The sequence below is a fragment of the Engystomops pustulosus genome, chromosome 2, assembly GCF_040894005.1.
Source record: "Engystomops pustulosus chromosome 2, aEngPut4.maternal, whole genome shotgun sequence".
Taxonomy (NCBI): Eukaryota; Metazoa; Chordata; class Amphibia; order Anura; family Leptodactylidae; genus Engystomops; species Engystomops pustulosus.
In genome coordinates, this window is record NC_092412.1 from 36,459,777 (window position 1) to 36,482,376 (window position 22,600).

At 41.4% G+C, this 22,600-nt stretch overlaps 1 protein-coding gene across 1 annotated transcript in view; it reads right to left on the bottom strand.

Annotated features, from left to right (window-relative positions):
* Window positions 1–13,511, bottom strand: part of ARHGAP20 (Rho GTPase activating protein 20) — an 81,200-nt gene extending 67,689 nt beyond the window's left edge. The window contains exon 1 of the mRNA XM_072134253.1: window positions 13,054–13,511. Within this exon, the coding sequence (XP_071990354.1) occupies window positions 13,054–13,155 (102 nt within the window). The 5' untranslated portion in view covers window positions 13,156–13,511. The remainder of the gene's footprint in view (window positions 1–13,053) is intronic.
* Window positions 13,512–22,600: the final 9,089 nt, after the last annotated feature.

Here is a 22,600-nt window from a genome sequence, read left to right on the forward strand (position 1 = left end):
AGGTAGAAATCACAGTATGATATCATAAATCAAGAAATATCACCATCTGTGCTTTGATGTTAAATAAATATCTATCTACCAAGGTAGTTATGTCCATGGAGATGAGAGTCCATCATCTATCATCAGACAGGGATAATCCATTGTAGATTTCAGACCAAAGCCTCCCTGCCCCCACAGACATCAGATCCATCCATGCTCCTGAGCTTCACAATCCTGTAGTATTATTATTAAGTATTCATTATTCAACCAGAAGCACCACAGGGGTCCTCATCCACCCCTTGCAGAGAAGACATGTACAGCTGATCCCCCCAACGGAGCATTTTTTTCCACAAGTGCAGATATGTTTCCTGTTTGAGAAGTCTCATACTTCAGGAAGAGAAGCCAATTCATTATCATTATGGCCACAGAGAGGTAATGAGATGTGACTGCTACATCCAGCTATTGTGCATTAATAACCCTGCCTGCACTTCATTGTGCTCCTAATGAGCCATGGCTACTGCACATCTATTGGAAGGCATCGCGCTCTACATCTGTCTCATCCATGTTGGAGTGTTCAAGACCTCCAGACTTAAATGAATATACAATGTTCCACCATTAGAATAAAAAATACAATTTAAAATGTAAAAAAACCCCCATTTCTTTGCTTTGTGGATGTGCCCTCAAAGTCTTGTTCACCTTCTTTTGCTCGTTTTACAATGGGAATAGTGCACTATTAGGTTACCGCCCCCTTGACTAATATGAGCATATTCTCATATACATATATTTTCAATGGGTGGATGGATAAAAATAAAACATAAGGGGGGCATTTATCGGGGCTTGTGCGCCAGTTTTCTGATATACGAGCACTGAAATACTAGCAATTTCTGGTTCATGGTTATGGTTATGCCACCTCCACACCGAGTCATCATGGAAAGGTGTGTAGGGAGGCATGCCCAGTGGCGGACTGGGCCAGATCACTACTACATGGTTCACTAAACAGTTATAGTGGTCATTTTGCTTAGTGATGGGGACAGTTATCCCTACACCATCAGATAGGGATCAACGCCTGGGGCTCCACACCAGGGACCCAGTAGATGACCCTACACTTGGGTTTATCAGACTATTTACTACACCCCAAGGGATGCTCCTCTACATTGGAGACCCCATGTTTTATTGATTCCACCGCAATCCCTCTGAAGAACCTACAGCAGGAAGAAACGCATCAGGGAAGGGGAATGCAGGGTGTTTTTTTTTTTTTTTTTTTTCCTAAACTAGGGCAAGTTATTGGGACTGCCCTTGTCAGGGCGGGAGCTAATCACACCTGGGGACAGGGACAGTTGTAGCCTTGTTACAGTTCGTGACGTTTTTGGTTCTAACATATACAGGTATGTCCTTTACCATCTTAATGCTCCCGTCAATACACGTACTTTGGAAACAGCACAGCTGACCACTGGACACAACTACAGACCATTACCAGTTGTGGTAAGAACCATCTTTTATTTCCTCTTTGCAAGGTATTTTTTGGATGGTATGGTGCATGGCACCGTGATTTACAGGTACGTGGTATCCCCATTGTTTGATCCACAACCGTTGGGGGTTGTGGTGATCAGTATAGTCGCCTAGGTCGGCGTCTATAGTACGGATTGTTGTTGTTTTTAGAATTCACAACCTGTGACCTTTGTATATTTTAAGGTATATCTAATAAAAATATAAGTTTTAGTTCACAGCCATGCTGATAAATTTTGAATATTGAGTGAACCAGAGGCAAAAACGTCCTTGATTTTGGGCCATAATAATACATGCTTTGTGTTTCATTTTGCTTAGAAATGTAGTCACATTGGGGCACATTTACTTACCCGGTCCTGTCACGATCCCAGATCTGGACTGTCCGACGAGGATGAAGTCCGGCGCGATTCACCAAGATTGTGCATCCGAGATCCTTCATGTGTCGCTTCCCCGCTGATGTCCGCAGGAGTTCACCTTCTTCTTCCCGGTGTATGTGAGTGCATGGCTTCCAACACAATTTGAGATGTTAAATCCAGCGCGTTGTCCGACGGCCTGCCCCCCGATTTGCGCCGATGCGCCAAAATCCGATCACGTGCGCCAAAAACCCCAGTTAAATGCGGCACAAATTGGAAAAATTCGGAAAACCCGACGGAAATGTGTTCCGCGGACCCTTAGCAAATGTGCCCCAATGTCTCACTTTTTGACAACCCACTCCATTTTTTACTTCCAACGTCTTAGGCCGGTCATCCACAAGCGAGCCCCTGCCCCTGGTGCTGCCGAATACAGGACGCTCCATTCTCCTGATGTACTGGCTGCACTAGTGTACAAACCAAACCCAGGCCAAACCTCTATGTTAATTCTGAAATGCAAGATACGCCAAAGACACCTAAAAACAATAGAATAAGATACCTTCCTAATAAGAGTAGATGGATACATACATCATATACACAGTCAATTGATTTTAATAAGCCTGCTGTAATACCTCTATTCCCCTGTGGAGGAGCTGCAGGAAAATGAAACACATACCTCCCCTCAAATTACAGTTGACCACTAGGACTATTAGCAGTGAGTCACCATTAATTTTAGAGGGGAGTTTCAAACAAAGAGGGTTTATTTAGTACTGTTTTTCTCAAAATCAAGTAAAAATGTTGCCTTTTTACACCTCCGCCCTTTCCCTTTAACGTACATGGAGCACCTGAGGTTGAGAAGCATTTAATGCATACCATAATAATATCATACATTTTTTTTCAATATAGCTGACTTGGAAGAAATCACAGACGTATTTTATTTCCCTGGAGATCAACTATTTGGCAGTAAAGTGGAATCAGCAAAAACAAGCATCCAAAACATACATCAGAGCAGACATCTGTAGATACACTGACCAATCCACAACTCTCTTTAAATTATGGGTAAGTCTATGCTTTCTTGTTCCCCGTGACCTGTGATGAACTATCCACCATTATTAGGGTTTGGTTTGTCATTCCTTGACTTTATCCAATAGGGAATCACTCTAAAACAGGCTTTACTATGCAAAAATCTGAAAATATAGATACATTTCGTTAAAGGTATTTCTATGGTACAGTATACGTCTAGGACCCCACTAGAAGAAAAGAGAAAGACATCCAATAGAGGAGGATAGCCGTATTGGAATTCACATTACCTTGGCTTGTCTGTCATCAGCCTAAAGACATGGCGAGTTCCATCGATGGATTACAAATTCTACTTGCAACCTGAATTCCAAAATTTATATATGAAGTTGTATAAAGATATTGGAGCACATTTATCACCTGAAATCTAGTCATGCCAGTCTTGATGCCCCTATTGCCCTTGTGCATTGGGGAGTGGAGTTAATTGAAGTGGGGGGTTTTCCTCTGCCCTGAATAAGCAGTCAAATCTCACAAGCTTTATGAAGGCTCTCCAATTTTTTACAAGTTATTTGGACAGTGCACATGCTATGGCACCACTTTTTAGGGTGTAATTTAGAAAAAGGGGCATGGTAAGATACTCTCCATGACAATACCTTCAGCATCTTATTGTGCCTTTGTGTGAAAGGTTGGACTCTTTTGTGTTCAGTTATGACCATAATTAGCAAAGTAAAGAAAAAAAAATTTACAACCCCTGTACAGTAAAAAAGTCAAACAAGCATATGCTTCCCCATTACAAGATGTCAATCATATGGTAAAACACAATCCACAGTAAATTCACAAGGATGCCGGGAGTTTACAGAAGGTATTGAGAAGAAATCCCAGGTTTAAGAACTGAAATCCTGTCTTTCTAGTAAGGATCTGACTCTACGCTAAAACTTCAAAGTCCTGAAATAACTTCTATCTCTAGATGTGTTATTATGTGTTATAGTATCTGTCTAATAAAACCCCCAAATCTGCATTTTACAATCACCTCTGTCCCAAGATGGAAGTTGGAGATTTAGTTTTTTTTCCCATGGGGCACCGCCTGTAAGTAAGTATCCATATATTTACTGGGTCTCTTCAATTCATGCCAGGACCCTCCACATATACCATACTTGGAAATATTTGGTAGGATTTAAAGGCAAAGGCTGACCTGCCCCTTTTTAGGACGTAATAAAGAAGTGAATTAAGCCTTAAAGGGGTTGTGCTGTTTATTGATATGTATCCAGTATCTAACGAATAGGGGATAAATATATGATTATGTGGTATCTCGGCTTTTGGACACCCCATAAAAACAGCAGAATGGGGAATTACAAGTTCCTCTTGTAAAACCCAGAGCATATAAGGGGAACTTTTAATCACCTGCTCTGCTCAGTGTGGAGTCCTGAAATATACATTTATTATTAATGGCACAACCCACACAGCACCATATTTTCTTAAAAGGGACTGGAGACAGTGATCAATGGGGGTCAGCTGTTGGAACCACCAGCAATGGAACACATATGCCCTTTCCTGGGCATATGTTATATTTAATAGATATATCACGTATATAGGAGTATTTGGGGGTTACCTTCATATAGATCATTAACAGGCTTGGATAGATGAGTCCTACTATGGGCCATCTAGATAGATGGACCTGTAGCCCTTACACAAGAGATACCTTGTGCTTAATGCAGTTCATATAGATAGATGAAGTATATAACATGGGGAAGGGCTAAGAAGCAAGCTACTACTACTACAACTACTACTACCAGAAAGTTGTGTTTTAGGAATAAGCGAATAGTAATAGCATAATTGATCCCCAAGAATGGATCTTACCGATAGGCCATAGGTAACCCAGTACAATTGTAATGGCCATTACAAAGTATTTGTCCTATGAGATTTTATGTGTCTCATTGAGCCTGATCACCTCTGTGTGCCGTCTACTGTCTATAATTGTTATTGCAGCGAATGTTTACTAATTAATCTTATATTGTAACAAAAGCTCCCGGTTGAATAAGAAATTTGCCACCTCCCAAGGGAAGTTCATAAAACCCCTTGAAGCTGGAAAGTTCTAAAAAGAGGACTGTCTAGGCCCAGTCTAGAGAAGAGGTCTTTGGAGATTGATTCCTTAGAAGCAGATGTGTCTGGGACCTGGTGGCTACAACCTCTCCAGTCTGATGCTACCTAAAGCAGGCTGGGATCACCCTTTGCCAGATAGATCCAATAAGAAACTTTGGACCAGTTGAACTATTATCTTGACCTGTTGCCTTTGCCGTGTTCTAAAATAAAGGATGTGAACATTAACTCAAGGTTCCATTGTCTTAGTGTGATCCTTGGGAGCCGCATACAATCATGGGCCTCCCCTCTACCATCTACCCTAGGGATCCTCACATAAATCGGGAGTGCCACAAGGAGAATGGTTTCCATCCATCCGTGGCATCTCCCTCCTTTACTTGCAAACCACCTGTCGAACACTAAGCCACGCTCAAGCCAGCCACTCAGGTACCAGGGAAATCCAACTGTCCCCAAGCCAAAAAGGTCAGAACCCAGTGGGGAGAATGTTTGACAATGTGAACAGATCCTTGGGGGTTTAACAAGGGACATAGGGTATAATATAGCATGAGCCACAGTACCAGCCAAACCATCCAGAGTCTGCAGCAGTAGTAAATCCTGCACCAGCCCCGATCCATGTATCCCAGGCCAGCAGCACAACTTTACAGAAAATCATTTAAAGGGAAATGTTTATCCTGTAGCTGCGCTAAGCTGATGTGTAATCACATATTTCTTGTTAAATACATTACAGGGTGAAGTAAACAGATTGATTCTGTCTCCAAACTTATTTACTTCAGAGCAGTTATATGGAGACTGCATTACATGTGTTTGTCTCTTGTCTACCAACTCTGATCCCCTCCTGTCTGTTTACCGTCTTCCTGCGGGAAAGTCTTAGCTTCTTGCGTAAACTTTTTATGTGTTACATATTTATTTAGGACCTTCAGACTCCAAACATATTCCATAAACCCGTCACATGATGTCAACTAATGTCCATCATGGAGGCTGCGTTACTATAGATGTTAAATAGCTCTTAGATTTGTTGGCTATATTTAGGAGCTGAACACTTTATGATCATTTTGTTAATATAATATCCATGTATACTCTTCAGGCATATGCACATCATAGCGGGGGCATTTCATCGTAGGATCATAACCTATTACACTATAGTAAACATGACAACTAATTACATTAAATGCTTGTTCAGTACTGGCCAATTATGTGCTGTCCCTAAAGATAATGGGGTTGTCCACTTACACCAAATAATTGATATGGTTTGTGTAATGAAACGTTATCAATTTTCTAATATACTTAAATGTATCAATTCCTCAAGATTTTTTAGATCTCTGCTTGCTTTCATTCTACAGGAAGCTTCATTGTTTACTTCCTGTGGATAGAAATATGTCCCTGGTCATGTGACTTCACACACGGCTCTGATTACAGTAATGAACTGTGAACCTGTGAGACATCACATGTCCATGGACCGGGTTTTTACCACAAGGTTCTGCCGTGTTTTGTAAGATCCGACAAAGAACTGGACCTGAGCTGTGGCCTACTTGATGGTTAGAAATAAGGCACCAATCTGTGTCTTTGTAATGCAGGATTTGGGTATAGCCAGGTAAAATAATCAGACAGAGCCATCTATCTGTATTCTATGTATACATCTATCCTTCTTCTATCTACCTGTAGGGAATGGAACATACTCTACTATACGGCTGATAATGGAGCACATACAAAGTGGTTGAAAAGTTTCATACAAAGTAAATCATTTAGTCCTGTGTAGGGGTTTAACTTGATGCAGTGCAGAGTGTGTGATTGCAAAAGGGCCCATGAGCCTCAGGGAACCCATAAGGTGTCAATTTTCCATATGAGAAGACTAGTACTATAAACCATACATTATAGTCGGGGCCCACAGACTATGCACTGGGGCCCAACAGCTTCAAGTTACACTGATCCTATGTCATGATATAGACCAAACCGGTGCATTGTATGGCCCGTGGGCCACATCCAGCCCTCTACCTATCACTGAGCTCATTGAAAAATTGGATCTCCCCTCCCGTTTCATTAAATAAAGATGCAATTAGGTCCTCCAGATTTTCATTGAATCATTGTAATGTTTTATTTATAGTTTTTCTAATGTAGGGATAAGTTATATACTGAATACACAATATACAATATATATTGGGTAGATCTGAGTTAACTATATTAGTCTGACCATCTATAACCATCTCAATTTCTCATGTGGCCCCATTGGAAAATAAAATGCCCACACCTTTACTATACGAAATAATCATCTTCCACAGATAATGCAGCCAAGTCAATGAGACACAATTTATTGTTATGCTTCACCGTAAAGAACGGGAACAATAACTAATCCATAAAACAAGATCCAGATGAAGAACCTGAGGCAAAAACCTTATAAAGTGTTAGATGGTATCATGGATCATAGGCGGCAGGTGTAAACTCTCTAGCGGCTCTGGATGTTATTTTTAGAAATTTTTGTCTAACTTAATATAGTTATAAACTTACTGGAATGGGAAGAGTAATATGATCAACAGTGAGAAGCTACTTGAACAGATCACTTTGACTTCAGCATCAATTTCAATCCCATTTTTGCCCTGAAGAGTTTTTCTCCGTCCATGTAAGACCCAGATAAGTGCAGGAGAAACTGTCTGGGCACAACTGATATATCTGTCTTATTTACATTGCTCCGGAGGTCTTGGCAAATCTGTATAGTGCATGGGCAACCCGTTCATCTCATTGGAATTAGTGCAATACTTCCTTTTTCCTGCGGGGGCACTGCACACTTTCTGCAACTCCAATTATAGCTGATAACTGGTGCTTCAGCAATGTATGGTCACTTGGGGTCTCAAAATTTTGCTCTTTGGTGCTGTAGAAGGTGTTTAACATGGGGCACGTTCCAATCTACTGTTACAGTGTAGCTGTGAACCATATGTGGATGGTTAATGCACAGGGTAATGACTAGGTGGCACCTCCTGTTAGATAAACACAGGTTCACTACCAAATTTAATTAAGCCAAACAGGAGAGAAAAGCAACATGAAGATCACAGGAGAGGTATACACGGCATAAAGGTGCATGGACACATCAGGTAGAACAGGTTCCCTTCCAGACAGGTGAACATAATATAAGTGACATAAATGAGGAAGTGTCTGACAAACCCCTCACTTTTATCCACTACAAACAATATATGAAAGTCTTGTGGAAAGCCAGGGCTGGGACATCCCGAATTTGCAGAGGACGCTGATCATCACATGTTAAGTGTCTATAATAAAGCAGCACTAAGACTCATCAAAGGTCTCACTATCACCTAATGGCCCATTATCGATCCAGTAATCCCAGCGCAGCAGGTAATGTCATGTACTTATATTGGAAATGGCAGCTCTGTATAATACGTCTCGTATCACATCATCGGACATGACTCATGGACTGTGATTTCAATCAGGAGCAGAAAACGGACATTTTCTATCACTTTGGAACCATTGAGGTGGCAGCGGATAGACCACGGATGGGCTGATGAATCACTTATATAGATTTTCCAATATCAAAGTGCATAATTATAGCAATAACAAGGGAACAGGATCATAATGTACCAACCATAAAGGTGCATAATGTAGCTGCTATCTGGGCCTAAGGGTCAATTAATGCTATAAGTACAGGAAGGTAGGTGCTTTCACAGGCTGGAACATGCGTTTTATTGGCTGGAACATGCTACCACCCCCTGTGTGCTAGCGTCGCGTTATGAACGGACGCCTAGCGGTACGTGAGACCTCAGCCTTAGTTGACTATGATGCAGTGAGTTCAGGGCCATAGGGTATGGTCACACATACCGTTAGCGCTGCGTTTAGCGCAGGGGGCCGTGCTTGGGTCCAATCACATTAGCGCTTCCGGCGAAACGCATCCAATTGGTAACCAATCAAATGCATTTCACTGCAAATGATTTTGGGCCGAGCCACGCCCCTATTGCGCTAACCGCTCTAGTGGTATGTGTTACCGTACCCGTAGGTGTTTTCCAATGACTGGTAATCTGAGAAAGCTAGTCCCAGCTGGTTCTATCTCTATGCCTGGGGAACCTGTGCTGTACCCCCTTTCCAAAAAAAAAAAAAAATTACATTGTGGGCACTCTAGAAAGTAAAAAAATTGACATGTGACGTTGGTGTGACGTTTCCAAACCCAACGCACGGACTCCTCCTGTGATCACCTATCTTGCTTACTAAACGCTACGCAAACGCAATCTTATTTCAGGTGATCGCAGGAGGAGTCCATGCTTTGCGTTTGGAAACGCAACTCAAACGCCACAAGTGAACGCGGCCTTAGGGCGCATTCACACGATGCATTGCGTCGTGTTGTGCGTTGCGTTTTTGACGCATTCCACTGGCTTCCGCCTTCATTACATGCTAAAGTTACATTGCGTTTCCACTGCATCTACTAAAAGCATGTAATCAAGGCTGAAGCCAGTGGAATGCATCAAAAATGCAACGCACGGCCCGACGCAACGCATCGTGTGAATGTGCCCTCAGAGATCATGCACATGGAGTGTTTGCCTGTGGAAATTGACTTAACCTGCTGAAATTTGGAAATCTGTAACAGAATATTAGCTCGCTACAGATGTGGAAACAGAGTAGTTCTAAATTGAACAAAATTCTTATAAGTATCAACGCTACAGTTTCACCGGTAGGTTTTTCTTTCTCTTAGGCTATATTCACACTGCCGTTGCCCGCCCGTACCGTACCGTAGCGGGCAACGGCAGTGCACGGGGAGAGGAGGAGGAGGTGAGCGCAGCTCACCCCCGCCCCTCTCCATAGAGATACATGGCGCACGGCGCCGTATTACGGGAAAAGATAGGACAGGTCCTATCTTTTTCCCGGGTACGGAGCGGTACGGTGCCGCACGTGTGCTGCACCGTACCGCTCCCGTAGGGCGCCGTGCGCCCATTGCCGTCTATGGAGGACGTATGTCGGCCGTATATACGTCCTCCATACAGTAGTGTGAATGTAGCCTTAGTGTGATGCCTTACTGAAATATTCTTTTCAATAGACTTTTTCACACTGTTTTTTTCCCTGAGCAGTAGAAAAAATTGAGGCGGGGAAAAAAAGGAGTTGTGTCCTTTTTTGTTCATTGAGATCATTGGTAAAAATCTGATGTGTGAAAAAGCTGATAGAAAAAACTGTTTCAGTAAGACATCAGTGAAAAATCACTGAAGCAAGAAGAGAAAACCAATCTGTATGTGTCCAAAAGCCGAAATAGCTTCAGTGAAAAAAATCACTGACATTAAAAAAAACGCCAATGTGAAAGAGCTCTTAACGCGAGAGGGCAGATTCCCACGTAGCGTTTTTGTTGAGTTTTTAAACACAAGTGAGTGGGGGTTTGGCCAAAAAGCAGATGCGTTTACAGTGCAACACATGACTCCTATGCATTTTGGCTAAGCCCGATCCCACCTAAGTTTTGGATGTGTTTAAAAAGCGCAATAAAAACACCACGTGGGAATCCTCCCAGAGGATCCTCAGCAGAATCTGCGTTAAAATGTGCAGTGAATCTAAGTAGAATACATGGGATTGCACAGGGGGTGCGTTCACGCGTTGTGTTTTTGACGCATTCCACTGGCTTCAACCTTGATTACATGCTAAGGTTACATTGCGTTTCCACTGCATCTGCTAAAATGCAATGTAACCTCAGCATGTGATCAAGGCTGAAGCCAGTGGAATGCGCCAAAATTGCATCGTGATTCATTTGCGTTTTGAAAAGCAATACAGGCAGTTCCTGGGTTATGTACAAGATAGGTTCTGATGGTTTGTTCTTAAGTTGAATTTATATGTAACTGGGAACTGTATATTTTATTATTGTAGCCCCAGGCAAATGTTTTTGGTCTCTTTGACAATTGGATTTTAAAAATGTTGGATTGTGATAAGAAGCAGGATTAATAATTAATTACAGACACCATTAATAACTGTTATAGCTGATTATTGTAACCTAGGGATAAAGTACAGTAAATTACCAACATCCAGAGGTCCGTTTGTAACTAGGGGTCGTCTGTAAGTCTGGTGTTCTTAAGTAGGAGACCGCCTGTACAACAGCTGAGGAGAGGAGATTTGCCTAATTTAATTGCAGTTGACATTTGCGCTTAGAAAATGCAATGTTAACAATGTGTTAACATTAATGTGATGTGTGTTTTCTAAAGAAAAATGTTAACAGCAATTTAACAAGGAAACTTTTTCCTGAGCTGTTGTATTGCGCTACAAAACACAACGTAAACGCCATGTGTGAACGCAGCCTCCTCGGGATCATGAATAAGCGGATAGGAGGGGTAAACAAAGCTAAATTATTAAGTATGTTGGGAAATCTGCCCGCATAATAGAAATAGATATATAAATAGGTTAGATTACAAGTAGAGACAGGAGCTCTAATAGCTACCTGTTAGGGCGCATTCACACGATGCGTTTTTGACACATTCAAAAAGCTTCAGCCTTGATCACATGTGGAGGTTACACTGAGTTTTATCAAATGCAATGGAAATGAAATGTAACCTCCACATGTGATCAAGGCTGAAGCCTTTTGAATGCGTCAAAATCACGTTAAAAAACGTGACACAATGCATCGTGTGAATGCACCCTCAGTCTTCCTAGGGAGTAATACTAAAATTTGAAAACTTCTAAATGAGGTTCTACAATCTCCATCTTTATAGGAAAATATTTTACAGGCAGTCCCCGGGTTACATACAAGATAGGGTCTGTAGGTTTGTTCTTAAGTTGAATTTGTATGTAAGTCGGAACTGTATATTTTATCATTGTAATCCCAGACAGAACTTTTTTGGTCTCTGTGACAATTGGATTTTAAAAATGTTGGGTTGTCATAAGAACCAGGATTAATAATAAAGCTTCATTACAGACACCAGTGATAACTGTTACAGCTGATTATTGTTACCTAGGACTAAAGTACAGTAAATTACCAATATCCAGAGGTCCGTTTGTAACTAGGGGTCGTATGTAAGTCGAGTGTTCTTAAGTAGGGGACCGCCTGTACTTGTTTCAAAGCAAAATGACACAGAATCCCAAAGGTTTAATAATCTACCATCAAAACTGCATTAAAAGATTTTTAAAAACCTATATCTGATATTCAATAAATCTAAAACACATTATAAAAACTGATGTATTATTATGGGGGAAAAAAAAATTAAGGGTTAATATTAAATGTGTAATGTATCGCTAGATAATATTGTATGTTGTATTGTGTGATACCAAGTAATGTCTGGACACTTCTGAGTTAACAGCATCACACAGCGTGCCATCATACCGGAGCAGCCTCTGGATACAATTTCCCTTTTTCTATCTCATTGGGGAAATGGATTTGCTAATCTTACGCTTATACATAAAAAAAAAAAAATCTCATTAAAGATAGATAGACAGCTGAGAGGAGTTTGCTATTAGAACAATGGAGTATCATAATATGTAATGTGTATTCTGATGATATTAAAGGAAACCCATCAATGACAGGTTCAGCTCTGCTACATCTAAACTACATTTAATGTGTGATTAGAAATATGATTAAGTGTTGTGTTCATATTCTGATCCATAAACCTACTACACAATGAGTTAAACAACACATTCAGCACTGCTACATCTGTCATTAGATGGCGTTTCCCTTTATTAATAGGGAATTTGCCTGTTGTAACAATGTTGCCTTCATTCTGTTGTCTGATTTAGGATTATGGCACAGAACAGCAATGAGTTAATTGACAACTTGGACTCTGCTACATCTCTGCGTCCATGCTCTATAAATATAACACCCGCCCGGCGCTGCATGTGAGCGATCGTGTTCATTATATACTCTCATCAATATACAAGTCACCATCGGACTCATTTATTGAGTATGTGACATGTAGCATCACCGCCAGGATGAATGACCCTCCAGAGAGTAACATCCTAATACACAACCCCCAAGCAGAGGCATCAAGCATAGCTGTAATAATCCCTCTAACCGTAAGGGCACTACAAATCCCAGCACACCCCAGAATCCCCTTTCAGGTTCCAGCTGATCTCTTTTTCCTCTCTGAGATACAATGTTTCCCTCTCCAGAGAAATCTCTCTATAATGATCCACCATGCAAATCAATTACCTTTCGGTTTTCGTTGCCCCCAGATATTTTGGGTTCCCCGGTCAAGGATGACGATCGCGGCTGTTGTCCTACATTGTCCTGTTGAGGTGACATAGCTTCCATTAAGATATTTCCAAATAATCCCACAATTGGTCACTCATGCCCCGCAGCTTGGATGTAGGGAGCGCACAGCTTCATTGACACTCGAGCAATGATAGTGTTAAAAATAACAGTTCTTCTCCTTTTTTTTTTTTTAACTCTTTCCTTTCCAGGTTGCACGGCTTAAAGGGATTGCTAGGAGCTGGCGGAGCATGGGGTGCATAGACATTGCTGGCTGTGGTCTGAGCTGCTGCTGGGGAAGGCTCACATTCTAGTACTGCATGAGCCGCCCCTCTCCTCCCCTCCTGACGCAGGACTTAGAGCTGCTGTGTGCTCCACTAATCCGTCCCTGACTGCTATCAGAGCCCATAGGCACATTATACATTGCATTTTATAGCATCATTACCCGGGACTTTATAAATGACCCTGTCCCGGATTATCTGGGCTGCGCTAATGTGTCTGTATCTAAATCCTGCATGCAGTGTGATGAATGCCCGCCTATGGTTTATTAATCAATGCCTTACGAGCGACTCCAGGATCTATGGAATAGTAGAGCAGGTGCTTAGGACAACCTGTCTCCTCTCAGTTTTAGTAAATACTTGTATTCCCCATATAACTACCCGTATAACTCTGATTTGTGGCGTGCCTGTGTTATTAATCAAGGCAGTGCAAGTGTAGAGGGCGCGTTCACACGTTCAGTTTTTCAGATGCAGTTTTGAGGGGGAAAAAACAGGTGTGGATCATAATGGGTGAGAAATATCATTGAGTGAAGCTGCTCCTTCTCTTTTTTTCACTCCACTCCTGACTTGGTCATCGGAAACTGCATCTGAAAAACTGAACGTGTGAATGCACTTTTAGGCCGGTGACACACGTGGCGTTTTGCTTGCATTCCTGCTGCATTTTTAGAGTGATGGCATACGTTCAGTTTTTCAGATGCAGTTTTTGAAGCCAAAAGCAGGTGTAGATCATAATGGGTGAGACAAGTAATTGAAAGGTGCTGCTCCTCCTCCTACTTTTACTCCATTCCTGGTTTGGGCATCAAACACTGCATCTGAAAAACTGAACGTGTGCCATCACCCTTAAACGCATTGATAACGCATGCGTTTTTCAAATGTTTGCTTGCTTTTGCGTTTTTAAAAAACACAATGCTTGAAGTGTGTTAGCTGCATTCAGCTGAGTCTCTTGGAATTTGTAAAAACACAGTGAGGCCGGCGGCACATGTGGCGTTTTGAACCCGTTTTTGGGCAGTTTTTAAGCAGTCCGTTAAAAATTGCATGCATTAAAAAACACATGCGTTTTTTAACGGACTGCTTAAAAACACGCCAAAAACGGGTTCAAAACACCACGTGTGCCGCCGGCCTGATGAGTGATCTTCTTCTCCATGCTGTTTTTGCATGTAATTACATGCGTTTCTAAAGGCAGACTACAAGCGCATGTGTTTTCAAAAATGCAACCACTTTGAAAAATGCAATGATAACACACCTTAAAAACACAGACAAAAAAAAGCCAAGTTAAGACACTTTAACCAAAAACCCATTAAAAAAGCCAATATGCACATATGATGCGTTTTTCAAAAATGAATAATTATAATAATTTCTTTATACAGCGCACACAGATTCCGCAGCGCTGCGCAGAGTTTGCCAAATCAGTCCCTGTCCCCATGTGGCTCACAATCTAATCAACCTATGAGTATGTTTTGGAGTGTAGGAAGAAACCAGAGGACCTGGAGGGAACATACAAACTCTTTGCAGATGTGTACCCTGGGACTAGAGTCCAGGTCCCCAGCGCTGCAAGGCTGTAATGCTAACCACTAAGCCACCGTACCGCCCATAATGGAAAAACACAATGAAAAAATGCAACAAAAACGCCACGTTTTTTGAAAATGCTTCAGTTTTTTGACAGTTTTTGTCCGTTTTCCAATTATCGTCATTAAGATAATTGGGGAAAACGGTCAGAAACGGATGCGTTTTCAAAAGCTTTTTAACGGGCTGCTTAAAAACGGACTAAAAATGGGTTCAAAACGCCACGTGTGCAGCCACCCTCATCTAACCATGTTATTACTTTGCAACTTCTTATTTTTTTTTAATATTTCGCTTATGATCTTTTCAGAGCTTCAGAATATGAGTGTGCTTTATTAATATAGAATTATTATTATGACTATTCATGTAGCAGCTTATACACTTTACAATGGATCTTTGCAGCAGGGTGAAAAATTTTATTTTCCTACTGTCTGTGGTTGTTATTGCTTTGTGTGAATTTCTTGTGTTTTATTGTTGTTTTTTTGTTGTAAATATTGATTTTTTTGGCCCTTTTTTGGTGCGTTCATAAGTTTAGTTTTTCAGGTGCAGTTTTTGAAGCCAAAATCAGGTGTGGATCATATTGGGTGTGAACGTATAGAGAGAAGCTGCTGCATCTTCTTTTTTCACTCCATTCCTGGTTTGGACATCAAAAACTGCGTCTGAAAAACTGAATGTGTGGACCCACCCTTAGATCCCCCTTCTCCATGAGGATATTGTAAATGTGATACTACATGACATCAGATTCGTCATGTGCTCATAGTGAACACTACAGGTTAGCGCAGATACTAAATTATACATCGGAAATCAATCACACAATAACTGGATTAGGAATGTTTTGGCTGGAGTCTCCCTTAAAGATTACACAACTATTGTCCCCCATGGACTGATCTTGATGGTGACTTTGAGGCTTTTTCCACAATGATTGTTTGTTTTCTTCCGCCTTTCTACTCTTATTTGTTGTTGCCTCATCCTCAATAATTATTTTAGAAAGTAAACACTTGTAGTTATGTGTACTTCCATGAGAAGGAAACGTTGTGGGATGAAGACTTTCTGAGGAAGACTGGTAAAACTTCTGGGTGATATATTGGGGCTCATTTACTTACCCGGTCCAGTCGCGATCCAGCGGCGCGTTCTCCGACGAGTATTCAGGTTCTGCCGGGATTCACTAAGGTCCGTGCGCCCGATGTCCACCAGGTGTCGCTGCTGCGCTGAGGTCCGCCGGAGTTCACCTTCTTCTCTTCGGTGCATGTAAGTGCGTGTCAAGCGACACAAATAATTTTTTTAAATACGGCGGTTTTTCCGAATCCGTCGGGTTTTCTGGCGGCCACGCTCCCGATTTCTGTTGTGTGCAAGCCGGCGCCGATGCGACACAATCCGATCGCGTGCGCCAAAAACCCAGGACAATTGAGGGAAAAAATGGTGCAAATCGGTAATATTTGAGAATCCCTGCGATTTGGGCCCTTAGTAAATGAGCCCCATTGACACAGGTAGTAGTGGATTATAACATGGGCAGTTTTGGCCTTGACCATTCTAACCATCCCCCAAGTTTGATATTGCCCCCTACAGACAATAAAGAGAGGGACCTCCAGTCATGATTGCCTGTTCTCGACGCACATGTATACACGACCCCTTCCAAGATCTTTGAAGATCCTACACTGGTCTTAAAGTGCATAACTGTAAGCCAACAGTAGGTGACAATGATAAAAATTAGCAGACTCGATGGTTGGGTTCGGATACCCCCTGGCCAATCATAGCCATGGCGAGTTGCAGTGGTGTGAATTTTCCAGACTCGCTGTTTGGCCACCAGTGCAGTAATTTGTCAGGGTCAGCAGCTGAGCCCGATCCCCACCATTGGGTACACTCATCTCTAAACACTGATCCTTTCCAAAGAAGCTTAGTTATGGTACCATTTGTGTCAAACCATTAAAAAAAAAAATTATACAACCCAGAGCCTATGGCAGTCTTAATCTGCCCTCTGGGAGCAGGTGACTAGAGTATAAAGAGTATGAATATCACATGGTAGGTTGTATTTGTATTGGGACTTGATGCTTAAAGGGTTTTTCTGGCCTACTGTTTGGATAGCTCTCCAATATAAGATAGGTGGGGGTCTGAAACCAAGTACTCCCATGTGGGGGTTACAGAATTCAGTTTAGTGCTGTAGCCTCTTTATTGCTTACCAAATACAATACCGCAGATGGTAAAGTGGTGGTGCTTGGTATTGCAGGTCATTGGTTCACATGTATATTTATTTTGACTTGTTTTGGGGGTTTATGCACTTTTTTTTGCGCCTACACCAGGATGTTAAGACGTTTGCCGGTGGGGTGTCTGTTGCAGTGTTTAATGCATCTTTGCAAGATGTTGTGTCTTTTTCGTCACCTATTTTTAAGACTTCTTAGGCACCAGTCAAACCACAACTGACTCAAACTTACCTCCGTTCATGTCACTGCAGGGTAGCTGGGGCTTAATATGTACATACTTACTGTATACACTGCTATACTGCAGTCCCAGGAAATTACACTACAAAGAATAAGGATGATGCCACACATGGCGTTTTGAACCCGTTTTTGGTCCGTTTTTAAGCAGTCCATTAAAAAACGCATGTGTTTTACATATAAAGCTTAATTACAGACACATTTGATAACTGTAACAGCTGTTTATTGTAGCCTAAGGCTAAAGTACAGTAAATTAACAACATCCAGAGGTCTGTTTGTAAGTAGGGGTCGTCTGTAAGTCAGATGTTCTTAAGTAGGGGACTGCCTGTATATGAGCAGCAGGATGTGGCCATGCCTTTGGGTTCACCTGTTTTATTATTTTTAGACTGTCTCTCTAAAAGAGATGTTAGTCATTGTGGGAAGAGGTGATACTGGGTGGTACTCAATAGCATAGACGGAAGAAAATAGGTGCAAAAGTAGGCCCCATCCCTGATAATCTCATTTGCATATCAATAAATCATCTTTATTTTCTCTAAAAAGACAAAATATTAGTAAAAAATAGTATATTGATGGGTGACTTGGGATCTGGTAGACCCCCAAATATAATATTTGTAGAATAATTCATATAAAAAGAGAATAAAAACTGACATCTGTCTTTACAGGTTCCTCAATGGGAGATTTTTGGATTGTGTATTGTCCAACCTAATAACATCTAAACTTTATCTTCTCAACATTTCTAAATCTGAAACTGCACCCTTTATGCTGGGCCCTTTAAGAGCGGACATTATTGTCCAGTATTTAAGATGCTTCAGATCTTCAGGTTTCACACTTTTCTGAGGAATGTAGAAATACATACAGCACATTCCAGGATTTGGCTTGATGTAGTAGGGTTGGTATATTTGCAGACATTGTTCATTTACAGTATAAAGGAAGCTTATGTTCAAGTGAAATATTTGGCCAGACACTTACTGAAAGTAACACATTTCTCAATTTCTCCTGAGACCTGAAATCTGTGACATAGACTGCTCCAAAAGCCAACAAGTCATTGGTTGTGAGCTGTTAGCTATACTTATAGCCTGCGCCTGTCTGCTTCTCCCATATTCTCTCTGCTTAAATCTATAATACACCTATAAAACACATTCCAAAAAGAATATAGCGCTTCCAATATCCCCTGCTCCTGCAGCCTTCCAGTAATGGAGCTTCAAGGAATGTATCTGTTATTCCACCTTTACATATAGTAAAAGGCTTATGTCTGACTCTTTGACCTTTTTGTATTTTTTTTTTTACGCCATTTTGTATTTTACATATAAATAAAGAGAAACAAAAGAAAATATATTGGAATTTTCAGACTTAAAGACTATTCTTCCTGTCTTCAAAAGGGGGGGCTGAGTTTTAAAAAAAATCTAATGGCCTTAAAATTGAACCTGTCACCGGGTTTTACCCCACTAAAGTACTAGCACTGTCAGGGAGGATACAAAATGTCCTTTTTAGAATTTCTTCTTTTATGTGAATTCTCACCCTTTTACCCATAAAAAAGTCATGCTAATATTTTCAAGTCTAGTGGTTGCAGGGATTGTGCCACTTCAAACGCTCCTCTCATCTGTTCTATACTAGCTAGAAACATGCTATTTTAAAGATACAGTTCTCATCTTTAAGATCACAACAGGCTTATGGCTTTGAGAGCTACAGAACCGGAGATACAGACAGCTAAAGACATAGGGGCAGATTTACTTACCCGGTCCATTCGCGATCCAGCGGCGCGTTCTCTGCGCTGGATTCGGGTCTGGCCGGGACTCACTAAGGTAGTTCCTCCGCCGTCCACCAGGTGACGCAGCTGCGCTGAAGAGCATCGGAACGCACTGGAATACACCAAGCCGAGCTGAGTGAAGGTAAGTGCAATTTTCGCAAAACAAATTTTTTTTAAAAAATGCTGCGGTTTTTCCGAATCCGTCGGGTTTTCGTTCGGCCACGCCTCCCGATTTCCGTCGCGTGTATGCAGGCACCGATGCGCCAGAATCCGATCGCGTGCGCCAAAATCCTGGGGCAATTCAGGGGAAATCGGCGCAAATCGGAAATATTAGGGTAACACGTTGGGAAAACACGAATCGGGCCCTTAGTAAATGACCCCCATAGTTGGCACAGCAAGCTGCAGATAAATATCCAATTCCTGCCTATTTTTTAACTGCCTGTATTTCCAGTATGTTTGATGGGATCTGAAAGAAGAGATCCTTCTCTTTACTGTGACAAAAATACTAGTTTCTATGTGCTATTTATTCAAAGATAGAGACTTCTGATGGAACAATACTCCTGCAACCACCAAACGTGACTCATTCCATGTGAAAATGGGATGAGAAAAATCATATTTGCCTGATTTTGGGAAGATTTGTTTTATAGGTAAACAGGTGAAATTTCACATAAAAGAGGACATTTAGGATATTTCATACTCTACCTAAAGGGGACTAAAAGTTTAGTTGGTTAAAACCTAGTGACAAGTTCCCCTTAAGTAAAATGACATGCCCATTGATGACCATCTTCCACCATAGGAACCTTAGGCCACAGTTGTAGTTTCCACGTGCCATGTAGCCCATAACAAACACCAGGAACTGATGGACCTGATAAAAAATAAGGCGAGTTTTATTGATGAATTTTATTAATTTAGCAAAATGTACTTATTCTAAAAGAAAACAATTGAATTCATTAGGAGCCTAAAGATTGTTTTAATTTTTATAGTTGAACCCAGTATTATAATCCAGTGCCGAAATCACAATTCTGTTGGACAATCTTGTCAATATCTAATCTCAGTTGCAGAAATGTGTGTATGGTGCAAACATGAAACAAACTGAGCGGAAGAAAATGAGAAAATAGACAAAAATGTATTATTACCTGTCCACCCCTACCCTATAGTCCAGCTTTTTCTCTACACTGCCCTCCCAGTTTCTTTATACATGCTCCACTCTTAGCTATTTCGGGCTTGTATGCCAAGTTTTAGGCTACATTCACACTAAGGTGGGCCCGTTGTACCATAGTACGGGCACACATCACCACCGGGGAGAGGAGGAGGTGGTTAGCGCTGCTCACCCTACCCCTCTCCATAGAGAAACATGGGGCACGGTGCCATATTCTGGGGAAAGATAGGACATGTCCTGCTCCCGTATGGCGCCGTGCACCCATATTCCGTATTTACGTCGGCCGTATATACGCCCCCCATACGGCAGTGTGATTTGTAGCCTTAGGCGTACAAGACCGGATAAATGTGAAGCCATGTATTAGGTCTAAACTGAGAGAGTTTATTTCCGCCTTATCTATTGATAATAGAGCCTTTTTGTAAGTATAGGTGCTGGAGAGCAGTCATGTGAGAATTTTAAGACTGACGTTTAAAATGAATTCCCCCCACTAGTTCCATTTTTTCTGACCATATAATGGCCAGTCCCGTGTCTTCCAAGCGGAAGCGTTTGTCCACATGATCCAAAACGTATTGAACCTTCCACAATATGAATCTTTATCAACTGAGAGATTGTTCATAATTAGAAAATAGCTATGCGTGGCACATACAGCACTGATCATGGTGATTTATTCTGCATGATTTATAATTATATCATCTCTTTCACCCTATAAGCCAGGGGCGCTTCCTCTGCTGTGAAACGGTCCTTCAATCTGTGCCACTGCCGCCATAGGAGTTCCCCAAGGCCACAGACTCTTCATGCAGTCAGCCAGACATTATGCCCGATCTACAGGGATTCTCAGTCACAGTGTATGCTGAACCAGGAATGGGGTCAGTGATTATGTATTCCTAAAGACTAGAATTATATCATAACTCTGCTCTTCTAGTAGCCTTAGCTATTTTTGGCACTACCATTGAGTACAATGGAAAGCGCGCAGTCAGTTCCAACTACCACTCCCTTCGGCTCAAGCTATAAGATCTCCGTTCTCAAGATGACATAGAATTAGATTATGTATTGGTGCCAGTGCAGCTACGAGTAAGAGACCCTTACCTGGAGCCTTCCCTGATGCCAGTCACATATTGGGAAAAAGGATAAAAACACAGCAATCTAAGTCCTGCACGGTAACTTGTAGAAGGTGCTGCTCGAAGTTCTGATGCTCACACCCAAAGTCAGGAAATATCGATGGAGGAAGCCACAGCACCCGAAATCTTTATTCATGCTTGATAAAGATTCATTGGAAATCGAAACATCGCATTTTTTTTATGCCTGGATGATATGTGAATATATGTGGAATTCAAATTTTCGGGTGCTGTGGCTTCCTCCATCAATAGTTACATATTGGGGTTGTCAGAAAATCTAGGTTACTCCGCAAAGATCTAGCCACAAATGGACTCAAAACATATTTGCATGCACAACCCCATTTAATCATGGGGCACTATATGGAAATTAATTTTTATCAGGGGAACAGTGAAGCCAATTTACAATTTGAGCCACTTTATAATTTATAAAGTTACCTCCCCCTTGGCTAGTATGAGATATTTCACTAATTTATGGTTGTCTAAGTGAAAACCCCTTTAAGTTATGGATAAATGAATGGGTTGGCATTAATATTTCTAAGGATCTGTTCACATCTGTGTCGCAGGTTTCATGATCAGCTTCCTTCATGGACTCCTTGATTTTAGATTAGCGTTGCAGCTGTCCGATGGCTGTCATGCCGCATTGTGGTAAATAGCAATAACCACAACAAGGTGCCGCTCCGAATTTTAGGCGTAGCATTCACATTACTGCTACTAACCTGCTGCCAGTCACTATGTCACTAATCTGTAGTAATGTAATTTCTCCCCTGTGTAATTTATCTCATTAGTAAAGAGATTTACGCCGTTCTGTAATTTATTAATGAAGCTGCTACTGTGCGACAGGCTTTATAGAGAGTGATTCACTGAGAGATAGATATAAGATATATAGAAAGATTTAGCTAGATGTTAGATAGATATAAGTTATATAATGTAGCTGTATATATATATATATATATAGAGAGAGAGAGAGATCTAAAAAAAATAGACATACATATAGATACCCTCCATTTGCTTGATACACTGCATTTGTTGCAAGTTTTTCCACCTACAAAGAATGGAGAGTCATGTTGTGACCCCCTCACATTGTGGCCCTTGTTACATCTTGGATTCCCTCATATTGTGGTCCCCTTACATTGTTTCCCCCTCATATTAAAGCCCATCATAAATTGTGGTCTCCCTCATATTGTGGAGAGTGGAGATGGAGTTGAAGTCCCGGGAAA